The sequence below is a fragment of the Camarhynchus parvulus genome, chromosome 1 (genome assembly GCF_901933205.1).
Source record: "Camarhynchus parvulus chromosome 1, STF_HiC, whole genome shotgun sequence".
In the NCBI taxonomy this organism is placed as follows: domain Eukaryota; kingdom Metazoa; phylum Chordata; class Aves; order Passeriformes; family Thraupidae; genus Camarhynchus; species Camarhynchus parvulus.
The window spans coordinates 76,518,505-76,542,547 of record NC_044571.1 but is presented as its reverse complement, the minus strand read 5'-3'; the positions used below and the strand labels follow the sequence as shown (position 1 = coordinate 76,542,547).

The following is a 24,043-nucleotide window of genomic DNA, read 5'->3' as shown; positions in this document are numbered from 1 at the left end:
CAGATGTTTCAGTAAATATTTCAGTTAACTCTGAAGAATTCCACCTGACAAAGGAAGTCATCCTCTATGAAGAAAACTCATGCAGTAAAATTTGTTATCCAAAGCCATATTATTCTTTATTTCCAGTATAGTTTATAGTCAAAATAATTTCATTTTATGCATATTGCAAAACATCCTTTTCTTTTAAATGTTACAGCCCAAAGCAAAACTGAGATAGCAGAAGCTTTGTTATGAACCCTTATATGTGTTGGTATAAGCAAACCTACAGCACACCCTTGCTCTGACCTTTCTTTCTCTTCTTTTGTCTCTGCAGAAAATACCAGTGATAATACTGATGATATCATACCAGCATATAACTCCATTTCAATCATTACTTTTATTGTAGGGTTCATATGGTATTTTAATAAATCATTGTAATTTTTTCTTGAAAAATTGTCCTTCTTACAATGTTTCTACATGAAATAAATTGGACATAGAGAATAAATTAAATTAAAATAATCTCATTCCCCCTCCTTTAGATATTCATGAATATCAGAATCACTGCCACTAGCAAATTGATTAAATTTAAACTGAAGTATGCATTCAACTGGTTCTCTATTTTTAAGTCAAAGGACTTTTTGTCAGCACTTAATTACAAGTGACTTGGAACAGTATTATACCTCACTGCAGCCTCCTCAGATGGAGGAAGCAGAAACAAACTTTGCAGGCTTCTGTTGCTCAAAATTATCCTGATCTTTAACAGACAGACATTCACCACTGTATTTTCAAGGAAGTGCAATGTCTCAGTATCATTTATTGTGTGGAAAACATAGAGTATCCTTAAATAATATTTATTTATTTTGAAACCATTTTTACTACTTGGTCTACTGGAAGTTCCCTTGGTTATATGCCAGGGAATGTCACTATTTTTGCCCTTGCTCTTCTTTGCTTTGCATTATACAATGAAAGCTATATTTCAAAAATATCACCAATGAAAGACAATGCAAAGAACAGAGAATGTACAGTACCAAGTAAATCTCAATTTCTTTGAGTTGAATTACTCATAAGAAGGTAATTAATGGTGCAGGTAGATTCCTGAATTTACTGCATATATATGTGTGTGTATGAGGGTGTGTGTGTATGTGTGTCTCTGAAAAACAAAGTAAATAAAAACAGCAGCAAAGTTCTATTCTGAAACTTTCCATAATGTTTTCTATAATTTCTCTTCTGCATCTTTCTATATACATTTTTTAAACTCAAAATTTAAATTTTCAAATTCACTACCTCACAGGTCTTGAATATAGGTAATTTGCAGTGAAAAACACATCTAATATTTTTCAATAATGATTGTGACCTAGTGAATCGCTTTCAAGAACATTTCAAACATTCTATGTCATGTTTGGACAAAATCAGGATTCAAATACTATCAGCACTAATTACTCAAAAAAACCGTCCAAATACTTATCCAAGTTCTCTAAAATGTGATTAAACTATGTATATTGACGTAAGAAAAACTTTTTAGTGGTCCCTAGCATTTTTTTTCCTAATGCTGCCAGTAATGTGCATTTCATTAGGAATAGATGCTCTGCCGGTGACTGGACCTGTCAGGCAGTACCTCAGCTTTCCAAATTAAATGTCTTGCATTTTATTCTTGGACTGGGTTGTGAGTGAGAAGTATTTTGGTAGTCTCATGCTGGTCAACAGTGACCTTTAAGAGTGGGCTGTCCTGACATATCTGACATCATCTCTTTATATTCAGGTAAGCTACTATCTAAGCTGCAAAAGTATTAACTCTCCAAAATACAGCAGTACGAAATTCTCTGCAATTTGTCATCACAGGGTTTTTTATTATCATTATGTTCCTAAAAAAACCCTCGTGATCTTTCATTCATCTGAGATCCGCCATCCCCTCTAGATACACACATTGATTCTGTAGAGGTCCCCAGAGAGTCCTTTACTCTCTGAATACAGGGAGGATGAGAGAAGATTCAGATCAAAGGCCAGAACTGATTAAAGGCAGAAGAGGCAATATCAATCATTTTCAAGTTAGTTCTGCAACTGCCGTGCTCATCTATGAAGCAGGATAACTCTTTTTATCTGTCTCAGACCACAACTCAAAATTACAGTTTCTCCTTAAAAGCATACTGTACCTGCAGGTGGCTGTTAGGTGGGATCAAGATATGTTCAAGCCTCTTTCTAATGCAGAGGATCCAAGAGCACAGAAATCAGGTGACAAATAAATGAGCACCTGGATGTGTAGGGCACAATTTAGGGCACTTCCAGTAACCGAAATATTTTCTTCTTTCATTGAATTGATTCCTGGTGTAGAAATGAATTTCCCTCAGGTGAACCTCTGTCAATGGCTTAAGCCAATACACTGAACTGTTTATTGGAAAAGGGAATAGCTAAATAGCTTTATAAAAGCTAAGCAGGTATGCCACCCTCTGAACCAGATTGCCCTCCGTTGGGGCAAAGATGGAGATAGTGGTAAATTTTCTGCAATATTTTCTGGAAGAGAGTCATCAGAGCCCATAACAGCAGATATATATGCTGATACATCTCAAGTGCATCTAGAAGAGAAAACAGCTTTTCACAGAAGCTGGTAACTTTTCTAGCACCAAGCCGGCAGAAATGTAGTACCTCAAGTGCAAACCCATGACAGAAATTATGTATGTCTGATGATCAAAGAAATAGTTTTAGTGGAGTGAATGACTACAACAAAAACCACCTTTAAGGACACCCAAGTCATTACCTGATTTCATTTCATTTATGTCTTCTGTTGTCTCCTCACCCAAGGAAATGTAGAATACCTGTTTGCCATGCAAACAAGAATGTTTACAGGAGAATACAGACACGCACTGCACGGACAACAAATGTTTTCCTCTGCACATGAAGACAAGAGCCATTTAAGAAGAAGGGATTTATGATTTTTGTGAATGCCAATCTTGTCCTTCACATCAGTCCAAGAATACTTGTCCCATGTTGTGTGCATTTTCTGGCTACCAGCCTTTACTTATCTACCCAGATCTTCAACTTGCAGTGAATGTTAAGTAGCAGAGGAGCAGAACTGCAGAATGCTACAGCTTGGCTGATTTTCCGCCGAACACTGGCATACCACTAGTTGAGTTGTCTCTGTACTAATTTTTCGCAAAGAAGTGATTATCTAAGCAGAAGGCTCTAATACAGGATAAATATGCATGTCATGTTCTGACACTAATGATATCATCACAAACATGGGTACCAAGCACCCAAGTACCAGCCAAGAGACCTGCCTCTCACAGATGTCTCAGGTGATCTTGTAGCCGGCAATGTGTCATCTTTTCTTGAGACAATGCCTGCTTGGTGAATTAATTTGTGTTTTAAAGCACAACTTCCAAAGAGGGCTTATTACATTCCTATTTTCCATCATGTTCTTGAAATCTGAAGCTATCTGTGTTTTCATGTTTTCACTTCAGAGGATATCTAAATGATCCCATGCCTCAACTATATTTTGCTGTGAAGATGTTTAGAACAAGAAATACTTTTATCATAAAGAGTTTGACACCATGAAAGGGCTGACCCTTACTACCGTACATTGGTTCAATTAGCTACAGTATTTTGTTTACAGTTTGTGTTTATTTAACCCGTTAGTACAAAATCTGTTATACAGTGACTGGGAGGTTTTGAAGAACACCAGCAGAAGTCAGAGATAAGAGCAAAGGGATACTTCTTACATTTACTTTACCAAAAAGTATCTCTTTTCTCTTAAAACACACAATTTCTAATTAATTCATTTGAAGCACTACTTTGCCATAGGCTGCAAGAAAAAAAAGGTTGAGTAGAAAAATGTCCTTCCAAAGCCATTTACTGTATATTTCTTTTTCTTTCTTCTGCAAGCTTGAAGGGCTGGCTGGAGAAAAAACATCTGTAGTTCAGCAAAGAAAAATAGTGGTAGTTGGGAACACCACACAAGAGTCTTACTTGCTTTCACAGAAGTCATCATGAGGCTTCCAATTATCAATTACAGGTACACTTTTACATACACTGAAATGAGCAGTAGTCCTGGTTCAGCAGCAAGTTCCAGGAAAAACAGAGTGTCTTGCAGATTAGAAGATCAGTGCAAAACCCGCTGTAATAGTTATCTCATATGGATGGGGACAGTGCTTCAAACATTTAGAACAGAGTGAATGATTTTTGCTGTATAAACCTTCATATTGGTAGAGATGACAGTGACACCACGGACACCAGAATAGTTATTTTTCACAGTGATCCATTTCATACACGTCATTTCTTTTTAGAAGCATCACGACTGAATGAGAAATACAAAGCTGTGAATCAAAATATTGGTTTACATCTGTGAAAGCTTCAGTGCCTAATCAATGCTACCAAGTTTCCAGGATGTTATTGCTTATTTAATAAATGAAAGTTTTTTATCATAACAAATTACTGGTTTCAGTAACATTAAGTTTTCAAATTAATTCCATCAACTCTTACTTGCAAATTAGTCTTGCAAAGCTGCTTTACAATTCATTATAACCAAAAGAGTAAGTTTGTATAGGTTTCAAACTACTCAGATGCTGGATGCTCCATTATGCACTGCCAGTCTATGGAGCAGCAAGGTCATCTCCAATCTTTCTTTCCTTAAAATTTCTTTGCCGAATCACAAAGGAGCAAAGCCTTCTAGTCCCAAAATTACTTACTCAATGTTTGAATTTCTGCAGTGAACAGTGTAAACAAAGGTAGTGAGGGTTAACAATACAAGGTAACTAAGCCTGGAAGGGTGTAGCTGAGATGACCATGAGGTCTCTGCCAGGAAAGTACAGCAATGGAGCAGCCAGACAAGTTTGCTCAAGTTTTGAGTTTGAGGTGCTAGCTCATGACACATGCCATTTTCTAAAAGAGAAAATATTTCAAATAAATGAAATGCATAGAAATTATTTATTCATGCTTCCTTTTATTTATCAATGATCATATAAAAGATCATTTCAGCACATCTAGTCCCTTTAATAACTTATATATTTTTAGGTAGGTAGGTAGGTAGGTAGGTAGGTAGGTAGGTAGGTAGGTAGGTAGGTAGATAGATAGATAGATAGATAGATAGATAGATAGATAGATAGATAGATAGATAGATAGCTATCACTCTCTACAACTACATGAAAGCAGGCTATAGGGAGGCAGGGGTCAATTCCTCCTCCCATCTAACAAGAATCAGGATAAGAGAAAATGAACTCAAGTTGTACCTGGAGAGCTTTAAATTAGATATTAGGAAAAAATTTCTTCCTTGAAAGGGTAGTATTGGAATATGCTGCCCAGGGAATTGGTGGAATTACCAGTTGTGGAAGTGTTCAAAGCGTGCATGGTTGAGGAATCGGTGATGGACACAATGGGGCTAATTAATGATTGGACTTCATAATCTTGGACGTCTTTTCCAACCTTAATGACTCTATGATTTCATAATTTAATAAAAGTACTTCACAAAATTTTTTTATATTACATATCTACTATCAAATATACTTTAGGATAAATAATGTATTGGTTTCAGTTACACTAGAAATAGACTGTGCTCTCTAAGCATACAGTTTAATTTGTTCACAGTACTATCTCATTCATCTACACTTAAGGATTTTAGTCAATTTAGATGCCAGTTATTTTCTGGGTATTTTAGTAATTGTTTACTCACTGCATTTGCTTTTATTCTCCTTTTCACTCCTACTGCTCAAATTGTGTTTTCTATTGTTATGGATGTCAATAGGCACTGTGATTTTTTAAGAGGGAAAAGAAATAAGGCCCAGTCTTCTTAATTCTCTGCATAAATGCTGTATACCCTTGGAAAATTATAAGCGTATATGGAGCTAACTAAAATCCTTTGACCAGTACAAATATTAGTTTAAAAAAAAAAACAAAAAAATGGAAGGAAGTATCTTTAAAATTGGGATGAAAATCAGCTTCCTCCTACAACACAACACATGTATTTTAAGACTGTGCCCTGAGAGCTAACCAAATGCACTGTGCATGCCTACTGTAAGTTATGTGAGCACTGAGATCAAACACTCAAACATCTACCTGCAAGCTGTAAGATGTTGAAATGAAGCAGAGCACAATCCGGTAGTGTGAAGGGATGAAAGTCTTTGTGACTACAATGTGTGGTTTGAGTACACATTTTGTGGTCTAAAAATAAAATAAAAAGGTTAAAGCTATTCATCTTATAGACTGGCAAAACTAGCAATCTAAGCAACAAATCCACTCTGATCCTTTATTTTTTGAAAAGTAATGTTTCCTCAGAACTCCAGTGACCCAGAGCAAATACAACGCAGGAACTGCTGGTTAGGTTGACCACCCTGCTCCTTTCTGTTGTGATATTGCCAATAAAACTTAAAGACAAGTACTTGGGCTTAAAGGCCTTCAAACACATTATTAAATGGAACATAAACAAGGTCAGCAGATTCTTGCTGGTCCTTGAAATTACATTTGAGCTGTAGCAAAGGGCAGGAAGATGCCCTGAGCACAAACCCTATTATTTGGACTCACAGAATATGTCCATAATACAGCACTGTTCCCTGAGGCCAGAGGGTACAGCAGAGTTCCAGTTCACACCCTTACATTCCCAGTCCCCCTCCCTCAGTATAGGCATGGCAAATCACCCGTAAGGATTTGCCCCAGCCCACAGTAATCCATTAATTGTGCCAAAGCACTGGTTGGAAAAGTCATAATTTCACAGGGCTTGTGGAATTGTGATAGGGTCTGTCTGCCGACATAAGAGCAGGTAGGATCAGGGCTAGAGTTCAGATCTGTACTTCGGCCCTCTTCAGTGTAGCATCTTACACATTTATTACATTGGAAGATAGTATATCACTGTAGATGGACAATCAACCCTTTAGCCCACCGACTTCACCAAAATATTCCCAGCAATTAGATCTTGTAATAGGACCTTTAATTTTTTAAAAAATATATTTAATTATATGAAATAGCATCAGATTAATGTCTTTAAAAAGCTGTTTTTTCAAGAGTTTAAAAATGATCCTTTGTTTTAAGAAGCATTTTTTTACAAGTGTCAACTTATAGGTATGAACTTACTTGAGCCAAAAAGTGTCTAGAAACAAATACTAAATTAAAGATCAGATGTGATGATGTTTATTAACTCAGTGCCTGAAAAAGATGCACGTAGTCCTGGAAGTGCTGGTGCTCACAGTAGGACTGCAGAGAGTGGAGGAAATGGCATGGACCAGGGTTGGGACAGCTGGCAATGGATGCCCTGCAGCACTAAAGGTAGTCATCAGGCCATGCCAAAGAGACACTGCCAAAATTCAGTCTCTTATTCTGTTTGGGAACTGCTAGCAATGTCATCCACAACCAATTCCTAGGCTAGTAGTGCTTTTATATCTTAGATGAAATTCAGGTTCCCCGTGCTCTCCATACATTTGTCTCAACAACTACTGCTACATAGAAGTCCAGCTCAGAGGTTCTGGACTGCAATCTGCTGTCTGAGCTCAGAGAAATTGGCAGCTCTCGAGGTTGTCTCATCCAAATTCACTATTTTTAGGTTTGCACAAGGCAGAGAAGTCATCAGGGCAAAGGGGCACAACATGATAGGTACCACTAAGGGACTTCTCAGGCAGTACACCAGGGATTTATCTTGACCCTCATCCCTGAAATGAATTGAGACTATCCAGGCTGAATAATCAATGTCTTCTTTTACTTACATTCCAACCCTAAGCCTAACTTTCCTGTCTATCCTGACGCTGGATGGGTTATAACCTATCCATCAGCCCACAGCTCTTATGGACCTTACAGACACCACACATGGAGGGAGTGGCATTATGGATGTATCCACTAAAACATGTCTCTAGCATCTACTATACATCCAAATTTCTCTCCATCATCTCCTCTACCACATGTGAACACATAGTCTATCATAGCTGGGTACAGCAAAAGGGATTTATGCTGCAGCAGTCAAGCTCCTGTTTTACGCTGCAGTTCTATGTGCCTTTCCCAGTATTCTGTAGTTAACTGCCTCTTTCTTATCCTCTTTTTCTCAACCTCTCACCTTCTTGAGGACAAGCCAGTGCACCTTGTCATTCAAAAAGCAAAAATCTTCAGGTCAAGAAATTTGTGTTTGTGAACTGCTACATATCAGGCTGCTTAGCTGTTTGGTAAAAGTAAGAATTCTCCTGGTCAGGCAGCAGTGAAGTAAATCAGTGCATATTCTGGGATACATAGGAAAGGGCGCTGCCTCACTGAATGACTACAGCTATTTTTGGAAATTGTTTTTCAAGAACTCTCACATTAACACTGTATCATGGCAAGCAATCTAGCAACCTCTCAGGATGATAATTTCAAAAATAAAAAGATACATAAAACAAATTTGCCAAAATGCAGTCATGCATGTCCTGAAATGAAGGTATCAATCTATGGAATTGCTCTGAAAGGAGATAACTGACTCATATCCTTGACAGTGGGTTCCCAGTGCTCCTAGAGTTGTATAAGAGCCTATCACAGACCCAAATGTCTTCTTCATGAAGGTCGACTGCACTATAGTGCATTTATGACCAGTCATTTTCTGTCTAGTTTGCAGATAAGCATTTGAACAGACCATGCATTTTTTCCTCCATTGGCTATTCTCAGCTAAAAAATTGTTTTAGAGATCCTGAGCCATAACACAGCCCTTGGGAGAAAAACCTTTCTGCATTAGCCATCTGACTGACACCATGAATGATAACATCCAAGCATCAAATTTAATGAGATTTCTACAAAAATGAGTGACATCTGCATAGCACTCATGTCCTGGCTAACTGTCATACATTTGTCATCACTGAGGCCTTTGTCCTTTATTAATCCACTTTCAAGAATGCCTGCTGTTGGAATTTGAAATGCTTTTTAGCAGTCACCCTGCAGACTGTGTAAGAACAGGCATCTCCGAAAGCATAATGACACACTCTCATGCCTAGGAATGCATCTAAAACATTTAGAAAAGGAGAGAACTTTGACAACAAAATATATTGAGAATTTAGCAGGGTATGTCTGCATAAATATTATTTTACATCCTTTAATATTAGCAAGGTGCATATTCTTTTGTTATAATATAGTGGCTGGAAACACTTTAAACAATATTCAGAGTGCATGGGAGAAATATTGTTATAAAGGAAGTGTACTAAAATATTTCCCTTTAATCTTGTTTGTTCTTGGGATCATTATATAATTCTGGGCCTAGGGCTCCAACCCAGTAAAAACATATGATTGTATCAAAACCCCGCTTTCCTCTAAACTTTCCCTCATGGGTACAAATAAAAATTTCACTAATATTTTCCTAGATCAACAGATAGCCTGAAACAGTAGAGGATGGAGATTGAAGAATCACCCTATTTTATTAAATTAGCCTCAGGACTTTCTCTTCTGAGACAAAGATCTGACCTGGTGCTTCCCAGCAAAGAGCAGCAAACACTTGGCAGGAAGACAGGAGTGCAGAGAACACATCTTTCTGCAATGTTTTCTCCAAGGAAGAAAGGCAAGCCATTTCCACTGCAAATGAAATGGGACTCCAAAGGGCCAGGAGCTGCAAGGTGTCCAATGGGAAGCACCATTTTATTCCAGCCATTGCTTGTGGCTCAATCAAAGGCACTGACAGCAGCAAAGACAAGCCTGATGAGCAGGCAGAGCAAGGGAAGAGGAGAGATTCCCAGCACTGAAGATGTTCATTGCCCATGGAAGCGGAAAATCTTGTTCCTTGTTCTTCCTATGGCCCAGAGCAGTATTCTGAGTTCCTGTGAAGACTGCAGTGTGTTGAGAAGACAATATTCTTCCATCATACATCCATAGGACTAAAATTCACTGAATTGAATCTCCCAAATTTCAAATAATTTTTTCTCTTTTTTGTCACTATTATTTCTAAGTGCCATATATTTCTAACATCTTATTGTCAATTAGTCACTTGTAGATCATTGCCAAGTAAATAGAGGGAAGTGAATAGCAAAATTTGCTCTCTCATTTATAGGATTCAAAGTTTATTTCACTCTGAAAATACTGAGTCCAATTATTACGAAATTCTGATCCTGCTGCTGTCACAGTTAATGTAGCCATATTTTAGTTGAAGGCATATCAGAGGAAACATAAAGCTGTTTGCAGCTGCAAATGACAAAAAATCACAGCATATACAAATACTTCAATTAATGGATTTTTTTAGTCTTTGATGTTCAGATGAATTTGTTTCTAATCTTGCACTAAGAAACCCAGCCAGAAAAGATTTGATTGTGTGAAATAGTACTAAAATATAAAAAAGATGAACTCTGCAGTGCAGAAATATTGGCTGCAACTTTCTCTCCAAAGGGAGGTACCATATCCCTGTGTTTGCCACCCTGATCTGCAGGTGCTGAGCTCTGACACTTCAGCAAGTGCCACTCTACAGCACTCATCAGAGCTCAGAGGAATGGAGGTTTCCAAATGTCCTACTCCACTACAGTTCATGATATGTTCAAACAACATTGGCTCCCTCAAAAGTGTAACAGCCATGACTTTCTATTAATGAAGTTTTGTTCCCTTCCTGCAGTTCCATTTTGGGAGAAGCTATCTGTTAGTGCATTTCTGATTTCACAGTCCTCCATCTTTTTAGAAGCACAAGCAAAACATTAGCCTTCCATAGCAAGAAGATAGAAAACAATTAGAAGGGCCTTGGATGCAAAAATAAAATTATATTTTTCATAAATAATTACAGCTATGAATATAATATGAATATTTTATGGAAGTATTATGTTCTGTCCTCCAGGACTTATATAAGCTTTTAAGTATAAGAAACCACAAGGAGCTTTGTTTTGCATTTACACATGACAGAGACACACATTTTCCCCAAAACCTCTGGTTATAAACGACTCTGGAGAAGGATCCTGAACCAGGACAAACTTGCCTCCAATTTAGTTCAGCAAGTGTTAATGGACAATGTTTTCAAATACCAGTCATATCAATCATCAAGAAGAATTGAATAAGAAAATTATGGATGGGAGTGGAATGTTACAGCCACATTTTTCTTTGCAAAGTATTTTATGTTACCAGGGACCTCACTTTTTGCAGCAGTCACATGGCCTATACAAATAGTGATTAGCGTATTCTCATTTAGAGCAGCAAAATTGAAAAAAATAATCCTTTACTTTTCTAATTAAGGAGTTTTCATATGATTTTTGAGGTTTTAATTGCCTCTAAGTAATTTTCAGCTTTTAAAATATTTAGGTTTGGGTTTTTTATTTTAGTTTTAGAAGCTTTCAATCAAACAGTTAATGGACTTCCAGCAGGAATCTATGCGGCTATCCTGAGTGAGTGAATTTGAGAAAAAGTATGAGTGCTGTATTCTTGATTCAGGTATTAGTGATATTATTGTTTTCATGAAGAACATCCTCCTGTGTTTCATTTTTCTTGGCATCTGTCTTTCTCGCTGACAAGTCTCACACAAAGAGATGACTGTGACTGTTCAGTCTAGCCTGGATGCTTCTTAAAGTTCCTCTTTTTTTTCCTCTAATTTTAGGTTCAGAACAATTATAATGGAGTTTTGGGGGTGTTTTTAATCTGTTTCTATTTTTAGTTCTTCAGCTGTCACTCTGACAAGTTAATGGATGTTCACTCATGCATCATCTAAAGAATAGCAACAATCACAGTTTACCATCAGAAATCGTGGAAATGAGGTATTTCCATGATGTAGTACTGTGTATGCTAGCTCTCGTATTTCATGGATATTGAACTCCACTGGGTCCCTACAGAATGCATCTCCTATATTAATGCTGCACATCCACGATGATGGTGTAGTCTGTTTGATTATTCCACTTTATTTCTAGGTCCTCCTGGTCCCCCAGGGGTTGTAATAGTGGAGGAAATTACAGACACAACAGCAACACTCTCCTGGAGTCCTGGGGCAGACAATCACAGCCCTATCTCCCTCTACAACCTGCAAGCACGCAGTCCATTTTCTCTTGGCTGGCAGACCGTAAAAACAGGTGAGACAAATTTTCAAACAGCACAAGTAGACTATTCAAAACTCCTGACCATAACAGTAATAATCACTGGCAACTACAGGAACAAATACTCTTCAGAAAATAATGACAAATTAAAATCACTTATTTTTTTTTCTTTTTTTTATTCCTTTTGTGTTACTTAGCAACAGCTCTGAAAGGACAGCACAAAGACACCTGCCACGATGCATCTGTGAATAAGCAGAAAGCTCTCCCCTAAATCCTTCAATCTGTGTCTTTTCAGGAATACTACAGTGCCAAAAACTTAGCTGCGATTTCTGACATATTAGATCCTTGATGTCGATCATTTCTAGTGACCATGTTGTGCCACAAAGTCTGCTTTCTGTTGAGATACTGCACGCCAGCTTCAGATTTCTGAGTGACTTACACATTTCTTCATTGTCTCCAGTTCCAGATCCGATAAGTGGTGACATGGAGTCTGCTATGGCTGTGGAATTGAACCCTTGGGTGGAGTATGAGTTCAGAGTAGTAGCAACCAATAAAATTGGGACTGGAGACCCAAGTGCACCATCGCGAGTGATCAGAACCAATGAAGCAGGTAAGGAAAGGATAAAAAGATTGTTTTTACAGCACTATTAGAAACGAGACCTGCTTTAATATAATAATAGACCTAATCTCCTTTCACTGGTACACATCTGTGTTTCCAGTAATTACTATTCCAAGGTGATATTCTTTGTAGTGGGGAGATAGTTTGTTTCAATTACAGGAATATTGCTTAACTTGCAGAAATTTCAAATAAAACTATTCCCTGCTCTTCTACTCCATCTGGGCTACCTTACTTTTTATCTTACACTTAAGCTATTGCTGTCTTCCCTCTGATAAACTACTACTGCTCTTAAATTAGGCTGTTTTGCAGTCTCTTCAAACAACTGCTACTAAGCAGCCTCTTCCCCCAAATTTTTCACAACTTCTCTCACTGACAGCGCATGGAATTTTTTCAGCAAGATAGGGAAGTCGTAAAAGGTTCCTTAATTTAAAATATCTTGTATTCTAAGTGTTTCTTTGTCTTGCACACTCTACTGTGAACAGTTACTACATTTTAATAAATTTCATTATATTTCTAATTAGGAGAATACTTTGGGAGAACAGAAAAACAAAATACCCTATTTCATCTCTTGAAAGTACAATGGACTCATAAGATTTGGAATCATTGACAATATCTTCTTTATCTTCCTTCATTCTGCCCGAGTTAAAGAAGATAAAGAAGGACTGGGAATCTGAGAAAAATACCTAGGCACTTAGAAAGACGTGTTTTAAGAAGCAGAAGGAAGTAGAAATAGGATTTGGACAAAGCCTCAGATGAGAACTTTATGTCAGAACACTTTTAGACTATTCCTCATTCTTCCTTTGTTATTTAAGATGCCTAGACAGACTATTTTGTGTTTTGATATTTCATCAGTTGAATAATTTTTAAGTAATCTGTTGCACCACTGTGAAGACCTCATGCCTGCCTTGTCAGTGACCTCTCCACAGGCACTGGGAGCTGCTGTTAGGTCTCCTAAGACCATCTCTGCTCCAGGCTGAACAAGCCCAGCTTCCCCAGCCTCTCCTCACAAGGCCACTACTCCAGCCCCTCTTCACCCCAGTGGCCTTCCCTGAATTTGTACTAGTTGATCAATGTCTTCCACATTGTGGCACCCAAAATTGGATACCCTATTTCAGATGAAGTCTAACAAACCTATCTGCAGTTGTAATAAGACATATTTATATTTTCCTGTTTTAAATAGCACTGTAGTTGCCAGCTGATATTAAATTTCACTATACAATCACAGAACAGCACTGAAGAGATTTGGTTCCCATTCACGTGTGTTGAAAGATGCTTCCTTTCAAACTCCTTCACCTTCTTCAAGCTCCCCACAGTGTGAAGTTCAACAACTTGATAGCAGAAGCTTCAGATGCTCCATACATCATTCCATTAAGAAAAAAAGGACATGAAAATGAAATAAAAAGCACAAATTTTTATTTTTTAAAAAACTCCCCTTTTTCACCACCATTATTCTTTCCTTAATTTTGTGCCATATTTCATTGGCAATACAAATTCTTCTGGACCCCAGTGTTTGAACAACTTTTCTATTTGTTCAGATTATATATATCAGAGAGGAGAAAAACATTCCAGAAAAAGTTTGTCCTGAAATAGGTGGCACCCCTGCTATTATGCTCTTTCAGACTGAGGAATATTTTTGCTGTTTTCACAAGGATGGTTCAGTATCTCAATTGACCAGGTGCAGTTAAATTGTGGGCTTAACTTTTTCTGACAAACAAGTTTGAAAATGTTAAATTTCATCCAGCTGGCATGTTTTTAGGGTCCTTCTCCTTCTTGCCCAGTGTTTAACAAACTAAGCCTCTATTTGCTAAAACATATTCTTATAACTCAAGTAAAACTCTTCTTAATGCATATTCATTTTCAACATTTTTTGCAACTTTGCCTCTGTAAAAATGAATTGATAAATCATAATATTGATCAGCAAAAACAAAATTATAGGAAAGAAAAAGCATGCAATGTGTGATGAATTTTTACCTGGTGCTTGGTATTCATTTCTGGATAACATTCCACTGTTTTTGCCATCAGAAAGAACAGAGTCTAACTCAAGAAAAAACCTAGAATCTGCACAGGGTTGTTAAATTGGAACAATAAAACAATGGATTCTGCTTTAAATAAAGAACCAAGTAAATAAAAAAATCCCAAACTGTTACATATATGGTTCTTTGAGAAATGGCATAATGCACATAATAGGTATGGCACTCTCGAAAGGTCAGAGCCTGTATGATCAGCTTCATTCAGGCAGCCAGCTTTTCCTTAACTTCAGATATTCCTGAAATTCAGAGTCTGTTGCCTCTGTATTCTGAAATACCTTTCACTGATTTTGGGAATTATCACCCCTGGTATAGTTTTTAGATGCCAAAGAGAAAAGAAACCAGTAATAGTTTTCATTGTCTTACAATAGTTTTCATATGAGTTTTCAAATTAGTGCATAATTGCCTATCTTAGTGAACCCATTGAGCCATTATTTTTCACAATCTCTTTATTACTAATTATTTTTATCTGAAAGCTTCAAGGGAAACTGTCTATTAGCATGATGCCCAGTTCTAATATCACAGTTCTCAATTCTTAAAGGACATTTATGTGATAGGTCATATTGCAGAAAGAACATGGCATGAACCTCTCTACTCATGACCCAGGCAGAACAACCAGAATAATCAGTGCTGTTTTCACTGATGGTAGATGTGGCCCACAAGTGCAAATGGGCAGGTTGCCCCTGCACTGAGTGGAAATCCAGAAATATTCATCTCCCAGCTGAGAAAGTGAATGTGACTCGTGTTCAAATAAGAGTTGATACCCTTCAGGCTGAATGGTAGCTATGTAGACAATCCACAGAGGCAGCAAATGTGTGACTCTGGTTCCATTATTTTACACTTAAATGGAAATCTGCATCTGTAGTTCAATGACACAAGAAAATTTGATTGAAGACTAAAGTCTCTTTTTATCCCCAGACCTCACTTATTTTATCACTCCTTATCCAAGATAGTAATGACACCATATATTACTCCATTATCTAAAAATACCTACAAAATAATTCAGATGGTATAATGAAACCAACAGAATAATAAACAGGTTTTGACTTGCTTTAATTTTTTAATTAAACTCTAATCTTGTTACTTAGCTCATATTTAGTTAACATGATTGCTTTTCGTTGCTACTTCCACTGGAACAGAAAATACCACAATTTTCTGGCACATCTAACTTATAGCCAGCTGCTGCATTTTTGTCAGTTCTAGCCTTGATACATATTTTACAGGTCCACAAGTTGCAAAGAGCCAATAACATGAATTTAAAAGTGTCTGGCATTCCACTAAGACAGTCGGGGCATTTGAAGCCTGGGGGCAAAGCATCAGTTACATTATCTATTCATGAGGAAACATGGAGTGAGAGGAATTGAGTGGAATCTAAGTTTAATCTGTTAATCATGCATGCAAACTTGATTTTAGGAGGTAACAATGTAATGCACTCTATTAGTAGCAGACTGTACACTGGCTATATTTTTAATAAATCCCTATACTGCATTAAGTTGCCCTTATTCTTAGCTAGAATTCCTTCACAGCATAACAAGAAATGTCTCTGTCCCAGGATTAAAGGAGGCCATTTTAGACCGGCTTTATTTTCAGGGTTTTTTTGTTGTTGGGGGTAGTGTTTTATTAGCGATTTGTACAAAAGAAGTTCCAGCTTTTCCCATTATCAGAACTATTTTTGTACTATAAAAAAAAAAAATTTATAACCTGCTGCAGATGAAGGCATAGTCTACTAAAGTCTTTGTAAAAAATCTGCTTTTTCCATGAAGAAAAACAAAGGAGAAAGTAGGCTGTAATCACTGACTGGAGGCTACTTAGGCTTTGGATTGCAGGCTCAAACTAATACTGACAAGAAATCCAAATGTGTGTGACAGAAAATGGAGCAGAAAAGACCTGCATTTGTCCCATAGTATTCTATGTATGCCACAGCATTCAGTCAGGATTTCAGCTCCATAGGCGGTGATTTGGAGACTATTCAGGCAGAGTCTTGCAGTCACATATGACACTCTTGTCAGTGAATAGAACTCAATTTGAGCTCATAATTAATTACAAATATTAATAATACAGAGGAAATGAGAACAACATTTCAGATTCTGAGACCAGTAGGGCCATCCTTGTTTTCTAGCAGTTGAATATGTGTGCTGTCCACTTCTGAGATGCTGGCATGTTGTACATTTCATTTCTGAACAGGTGGGTTGTGCCTTGTTGTTCTAGGTGGTTGACAGCTTGAGGGCTGGTCTTCCACAGAGTGAAAGCATTTTCACTTAACACCCTCCTTTTTCCCAAATGTGTACTGCAGGAGACATACAGAGATACACACACATGTGCATACATGCATATAGACAGAGATTGGAAGGCAACTGGGAAGAAAAAACGGAATGTGTTATACCTTTTGTCTCATTTTAAACAGTTCTGCCAAGCTGGTGACAAGCCCTCTTTCCCCTGCCTGTATCTTTTCTAGAGCTAAAAAATATAGCTTTTCAAGCTGCATCTGTATCTTAAGTTATAAAAAGCTCTAAAATAAATAAGTAACAGCAACTGTACCTTGAGAAAAGGTACAAGTCATTTCTTAAGGACTAAAGCCAAGTTCATTAATTTATCTCCAAAAAAAATGTAGCAATACCAACATTTTCCTTCATTTTTCTTTATTCGACAAAAATTTCAGAATTTATATAAAAAGTAAATAATACAAAGTAAATTAATTTACAAATAAACTAAAAAATACAGGATTCAAGTAGAGTGAAAAAGACCTTGCAAACTAAGCATGGAATTGGGATTTGGGAAATCTGAACTCCTTTGTTTATGAGAAAACTATAAATTTGGGCTGCTCATATCAACATCTCTTAGTCTAAAACCAGGAGTTTTGTAAGACTATTACTTCTCTTTGTCTTCCCTTTAGCTCATCTGTTCCATATTAAAGGATAGGGACCAAATCTAGGTACAGGTTTCTACTGCAATAATGCAATCAATTATACTCAGTTATAATCAATTATAATTTTGGCTGCTAAAAATTTTTGTTCTTCTCAAAAAATTGAGACTACAAAATTAAGAATTTATATTTTCTCTTCAAAATAGACAAAACACATTGAAATAAGCCACTAGACATTTCCTTGGGGGGAAAAAAAGGTAAACAAACAAAAACACAAAACAGAAATACTTTTAAAGTATTAATTATTCATTCAATAACATTTTTTAAAATTTATTTGCAAGACTGGAATGTTAAAAAGAGCATAAACTGGCCTAAAAGTATTTTCAACTTTTGCAAGTTCAGTGTGATATTTTCTTATTCATTGGTTACTTGTTTATTTTTCTTTAGCAAATTAGAACTAAAATAGTAATTTTGGTTTAAAATCAAAAATCTCTGTCAAGTCAAGCAAAAATACTCGCATCTGTCTTTCTAGTTTTAGTTTTTCTATTTTTAAAAACTGAATCAAAATACAAATTATATTTTTAAGGTCAAATTGCTATGCTTCATTTTTTATAATGTGAAAATGAAATATTTAGTGAGTTATAATATTTTTCCCAAAACTGAGTACTGAGAATCTTTGAATCAGCTCATCTTTGAGGTCCACCATTTTCATTCAAAAATAAACAAAAAACCTAAACTAAAAAACCACGACAGATAGTCCATCAGCCTTGCAGACTGAAGAAAAAGGAATTTTTAAAATCTAATTAAATCACCATAAAGCACAGAGCAATTTTCAAAATTTTGGACACAATGAAATTGAAAGAAAGTGAGCATCTACCCCATATGTTTGTGGTTTCATAGCTGTGGTATTACCTACTATTTCAAAAGCTTCCCCATTTAAATGTTCTACATTTAAATATAGGTTAAAAATATATACGTGACACTGTCAGCATTTTTCAGCACTTTATAACCACTTTTCCTCTGCATAAAATCCTCAGTAATAGCAATTCTGTGCATTTTGCATTTTTTTTTTCAAGTTAAAACTCTCTGCTTTTCATCCATATTTAGCTTGTAATGATAAGATACACATGAATTATTAAACAATTGTCATGGTTTCCTGTATAAGCTTTATCCTTCCATATCACCTTTTCTTCATTTATATCTTAAGTATCTTGTCAAATGCTTTGTAGGACTGCTGAGGGCTACATTCTCCATGTCTGCTCTTAGAAAAAATGTTAATTGCTTTTTTGTTTGGTTTAGAGGAGATAAGTTTTAATTGAGTTTAATTTGACTTTCATTTCCAGCATATCACAGTAATTTCTTGCAAATGGAAAACAGTAAGAAAAAAATCCAGTTGTTTGCATTCAAATCAAACTCCTGGCACATTCATTTCAAGATTTTTGTTTGTTTGCACTAAGTGGTGGGGTGTATTTATTCAGAAGAAAAATATCAAACTTCTCAGCTTTGATAAACTCTAAACAATAAAGGTCCTGATGTCCTTGTTCTCCTGGTGCATGTATCCTTTTTCCAGGAGCCAAGTTTAGGCATCATATTTGTGTATTTGGTGCAAGTGCATCCCCGCTGCTGAGAATTAACAGCCCAAAGGTTGGGAAGTCATTAATTGCATAGCAACAAACTCAGGCCATGAGTGAGTAAATTCAGATATAACACTGATATAAAGGGGATGGTGCTGAAAGCAAGGCTGATGTACAGCCTTGGTGTCTGGTAAAAAATGTTTCCTTTTAATAGTTTTCTTCACTTAATAGTTACTCATTTCAAACTGTCTCCCTCTAACTGTGCATGCTCTACTTTGCTGCAGTGCAGAGGAAATTTATTCTTTTGACACATTTATTCTTTTAATGGTTATTCATTTGAAAGAGTTTCACTGTGTGAGCGTACATTTTAGTTTCGTGCAAAAGAAATTCATCGTTTTGACAGTTTTATTCTTTTAACGTTTATTCATTTAAATAGGGCCACAGTCTGCAACATTGTTAACAAGAAAACTCCAGAAAGAGGGTGCTGCAGGTTAAATAAGTTCATCATGTTGGATGCTTCAAAGGACGACAGCATACTCTCTCATTTCTAATGTGGCAGGCATCTACATAAAAACTTCATTTGTCTCTATAATTTACCCAAAAATACCTTAGAGAGGCAAGAGAAAAATGGGTGCTAAGCAAGGTTTAAATATGCTCCATTAGAGATGGCATCATCATTTTCGGATGTTAATTAACTGTCAGATGAGGCTTCATCTGCATCTTTTCATGCTAGACCATTTGTCACACTATTGCACATTGATTGTATTCTTTCTACTCTTTTTTTAAAGCCAGAGGGAAATTCTGTTTCTGAAAGGAAAACTTCATTGCCTTTTTGCCATGTCAACGGGAGGGAGGGAGGGAGGGAGGGAGGGAGGAAGGAAGGAAGGAAGGAAGGAAGGAAGGAAGGAAGGAAGGAAGGAAGGAAGGAAGGAAGGAAGGAAGGAAGGAAGGAAGGAAGGAAGGAAGGAAGGAAGGAAGGAAGGAAGGAAGGAAGGAAGGAAGGAAGGAAGGAAGGAAGGAAGGAAGGAAGGAAGGAAGGAAGGAAGGAAGGAAGGAAGGAAGGAAGGAAGGAAGTCAAAGGCACCATATTTGCCAGATGAACATAGATTTATTGGAGAGAAACACAATATAAATCTCCCCTATCAGTCTGCTAAGAGCCACAGATAAAATAACACCTGCCTCATTTCCAGCAGTATGAATCAGAATCAGTCCCTACACCTTGTTGGGTTGCATCTTTTATGGAGAAAAGCAGAATCAGGCTTCTGTTCTTTATCAGGGAGTTGAGGGTTCAAAAAGTGACTATCCAAATGAATTCTGAAGTCTTAGGTGGACAGACAAGAACTAATAAAAATTGCATTTTCATTGAACTCAAGCTTTCAATGGCACAGGAAACAGAGAGGACTGTGTACATTTATTTAAATGCATTTTATTTTGTATAGTTCAAAGGCAGAGTGCTACTCACTAAATAAGTTAAACATACAATAAGGCCTGAACACTTAAAGGCTCACAGTACATGTCTACCAGTGACCTATGTACTGCTGTAAAGAAGAAAATAAAAAGTTTGTGTCTTATGACAAATTTAATCAAATAGAGAATGCAGGTATTGCCTCCTCACAGTAAATAAACTCAAGACTTTAGCCATTGTAGGAGTTTCATTAGAGGCACTAAACAAGGTAAAAGAAATTATACAATTCCAATGGAATAACTGATAATTCTGTTTTTGCAAAATGTGATAATCCAAATAAAAATGGTGATCATAGTTATAATTTACTTTAAAGAATTTCATTCACTGCTCTTGTCCTTTAAAGCTGCAAACGATGAGCTCAATTTTTCAAGAACTGTGGGTAGTACTGTTTCCACCATTTTGCAAGAAATCATGATGGACATTTGCAGTTGGCTGCTTTAAAATTTCTGAAAGTTGGCTCACCAGTAGAGCAATGAAAAATAGATTTACAATAATTAAAACATTCTAAATCACTAACTACCTGAAAAATAATAGAGACATTATTAATTATGTTGTAAGATTTTTACCTGAAATCTGAAATTTGTCCGACTTCTTGGCATTTCAAGTTGCTTGTTAAAAAATGACAAACATTAACAAGGTAATTCCTGTTTTATCTGTTAAGTGATCTGTACATTGAAATTTTTACCAATCTGCAGAAGACCTAGTGCTTAAACATTTTTTATTGCAAAATTATTTCCATTCTCTGCTTATGTTTTCTTTGATTTTTCTAGCTTGTGTCTGCAATTCTCTCAAATGAGGCTTGAGCAAATTTTCTTTACCACAGAGTGCTATGTTTTTATTCCTGTTCTGATTTAACAGTCTCATGTCTTCTGCAGCAACTTATTGCAATGGGGAAAACTTCAATAACTTGGATATTCTGGTTTGTTTTGTTTTGTTTTGTTTTTCTTTTTGCACCCAGTGCCAAAGACACCTCCAGCTAACGTGAGTGGCAGAAGTGGAAGGCGACATGAATTAGTAATAGCATGGGAGGTAAGGGATTTTTCTGTTTAAAGGTTTTGTTTCATGTTAACGTCTTTGAGGCCAAAGTAAAGAGTACTCTACTGGGGTTTCCTTACAACAAATCTTGTCAAAACATGAAGACAAAATGCTACTCTTAAATATGTTCTAAAATTTCAAAGTACTGTGGATTTTCATGAGTTTTGAGTAGAAGACATTATGGTATCAGCTCTGAAGTTCTACTAATTCATCAGTCTTTTCTTCCTGATGTACTGCTTGGGTTAATTTGATTTTTCTGGATCTTGTGTAAATACCAGATTAAATAATAGCTAAGAGAAGAGAAGGAAAGACTTATAAAATGTTTTGAACTTCAATTAAAAAACAATTATTTTTTTAATTGCTGAATAAAAAATAAAGAGAATCTTGTGAACATATTTGGAATGCAAGATGCAACACAGATGTATGGTCATGCCAGTGGGAGAGTTGCTTTCTCTGCTAATTATAAAAAATAGTAGAACAGAGACTTTTCTTAAGGAGTTTTCCAAAACTTCTAGATTCATCATGAACAGTTTCAGATTAATAAAAATTCATATACACACACATATATATGTCTACATAATCAAGAAAAATGCCATCAAATAAAGATATGGTTTTATAATGAAAAAATTTTAAGCTTAGCCAATTTGAGGGGTGATTCAGATGGTAAGAGACACACCAAATTCTAATTGTTTAAATTGGCAAATTTTAGGACATCTAAAGAGACTGCCTTCTGTTGGCACATCTGCCTTTTTTGACATCAGCTACCAAAGACAGCTGAGACAGAGCTGATTTCAGTTTGCTTCATATTCTATAAGGGTAAATATCAACATCTCTCTCATTAGGAGAGAATTTGCTGAATCCTGAACAAAAACACCTGGGGGCTAGAACTGTTTCTGATGTGAATGGACCTAATCCCAGTCCCTAAGAAGAGACATTAATATGCAGTATTCATATTAAATGTCTTTATGGCATCTGCCAGGTGACTGGGTTGGGGGACTACTGCAGAGTGTTATAAATCCCACTCTGTCAAGGACCAGAGTTTTCTTCCCAAAAAAATCAGAGATTCATGGGTGAGACTAGGTTACAAAGTCTGTCTTAGATTTTCATCCTCTGCCCATGGAGTCATGATTTTTTTTTTCTGGGATATGCAGTGCACAGCTTCAGAAGGATGGGTAGAAAATCTTGTCTGCAAGTGAAGTGCCTGGTGATGAGATATTCACTTGAAATCTGGAGGAGAGAGGATTCAGTGTCACCTGTGCCCCAGCTCTGATTCGTTTGTCCATTAGCTGCATCTCTAGGATGGGCACTTCAAGAGAGAGAGTTTAGACACCCATTTCTCGGACATTTCACATAGGTTTAATATGCAGACAGCTGTTAAATATAACCTAGTTCCTAAACTAGCCCATTGGCTTCATAATAAATGTAAGCTACCACTAATGTACTAATTAGCATGAAAAGTTCCATTCATTGAGTAGGACACATAAGTTTTGGTTTTTGCAGTATTCAGACTCTAAAGCAGAAAAATCCCTTTTCTAACTGCCTGCTCATGTCAGATGTGTCCCCATTTAAGTGGCTAATTTCACAGGTCATCTGAGGAGAGAAAATAAAAGGTGCTAATTTCCACAAAAAAAAAAAAAATCAAAAAAAAAACCAAAAAACAAAACTTTTTCAGACTTAGAACAACTTAGATTTATTACAATGTATCCTAAGTATTAAGTTGAACCATAGAATTGAATCTCTAAGACCTAGCACCCCACTTGGAACAGAATTTAGAAAGTTTGGCACCTAAAACCCAAAAGAGTCCTACCACAGTAGGTATCACAATGTATTGGTCTATATATTTAAGACCACTGATAGGGCTATTCCACCTACAGACAACTGGTCAAAGCATTCCAATAAAAAGTGGGGTATATAAAAGAAAACACCTGTCTGAGCACAAGAGCCCATTCAGTCCTAGGACAATGACTTGGCTATGGTGATTAGGTGAGGAAACTCTCTTAGAAGCCTCTTTGGAAGCAATTGTCCTTATGAGGACAGGTACGTTAAGTAAAATCCTACAATGGAACTGTGATATTTTTTAAATTAGTAAAATTATTTCTAATCATAATTAAGTTTCTGAACTTAATTTTTCAGCCAGTGTCAGAAGAGTTTCAGAGTGGAGAAGGATTTGGATATATTGTAGCCTTCAGACCCAATGGGACGCGTGGGTGGAAGGAAAAAATGGTGACATCTTCAGATGCCTCAAAATTCATCTACAGAGATGAAAGTGTGCCACCTCTGACTCCTTTTGAGGTGAAAGTTGGTGTTTACAACAACAAAGGAGATGGTCCCTTCAGCCCTATTGTGGTCATCTGCTCAGCTGAAGGAGGTCAGTTCAACATGAAGTTAAATTGCGTATCATGAACAATATTAAGCCTTTTATATATAATGCATCCTCTTGTAACACACTTGTTAAACCTTAAATTACAGATTTCCTTGCAGATGTGCTAAATAACATTAAACAAGTTTTGCAGAGAAGGGAGGAACTTGACAAACTTACCTAGAAAGAAATTACAAAGTTTAGGAA

The 24,043-nt window shown here is 36.5% G+C and overlaps 1 protein-coding gene across 2 annotated transcripts in view; it reads left to right on the top strand.

Moving 5' to 3' along the window:
- CNTN5 (contactin 5) overlaps positions 1–24,043 on the top strand; it is a 604,610-nt gene that overhangs the window by 556,320 nt on the left and 24,247 nt on the right. For both annotated transcript variants that reach the window (XM_030945129.1, XM_030945140.1), the window contains exons 17-20: positions 11,772–11,930; positions 12,355–12,504; positions 21,401–21,471; positions 23,611–23,845. In XM_030945129.1, coding sequence (XP_030800989.1) covers positions 11,772–11,930; positions 12,355–12,504; positions 21,401–21,471; positions 23,611–23,845 — 615 coding nt within the window. The remainder of the gene's footprint in view (positions 1–11,771; positions 11,931–12,354; positions 12,505–21,400; positions 21,472–23,610; positions 23,846–24,043) is intronic.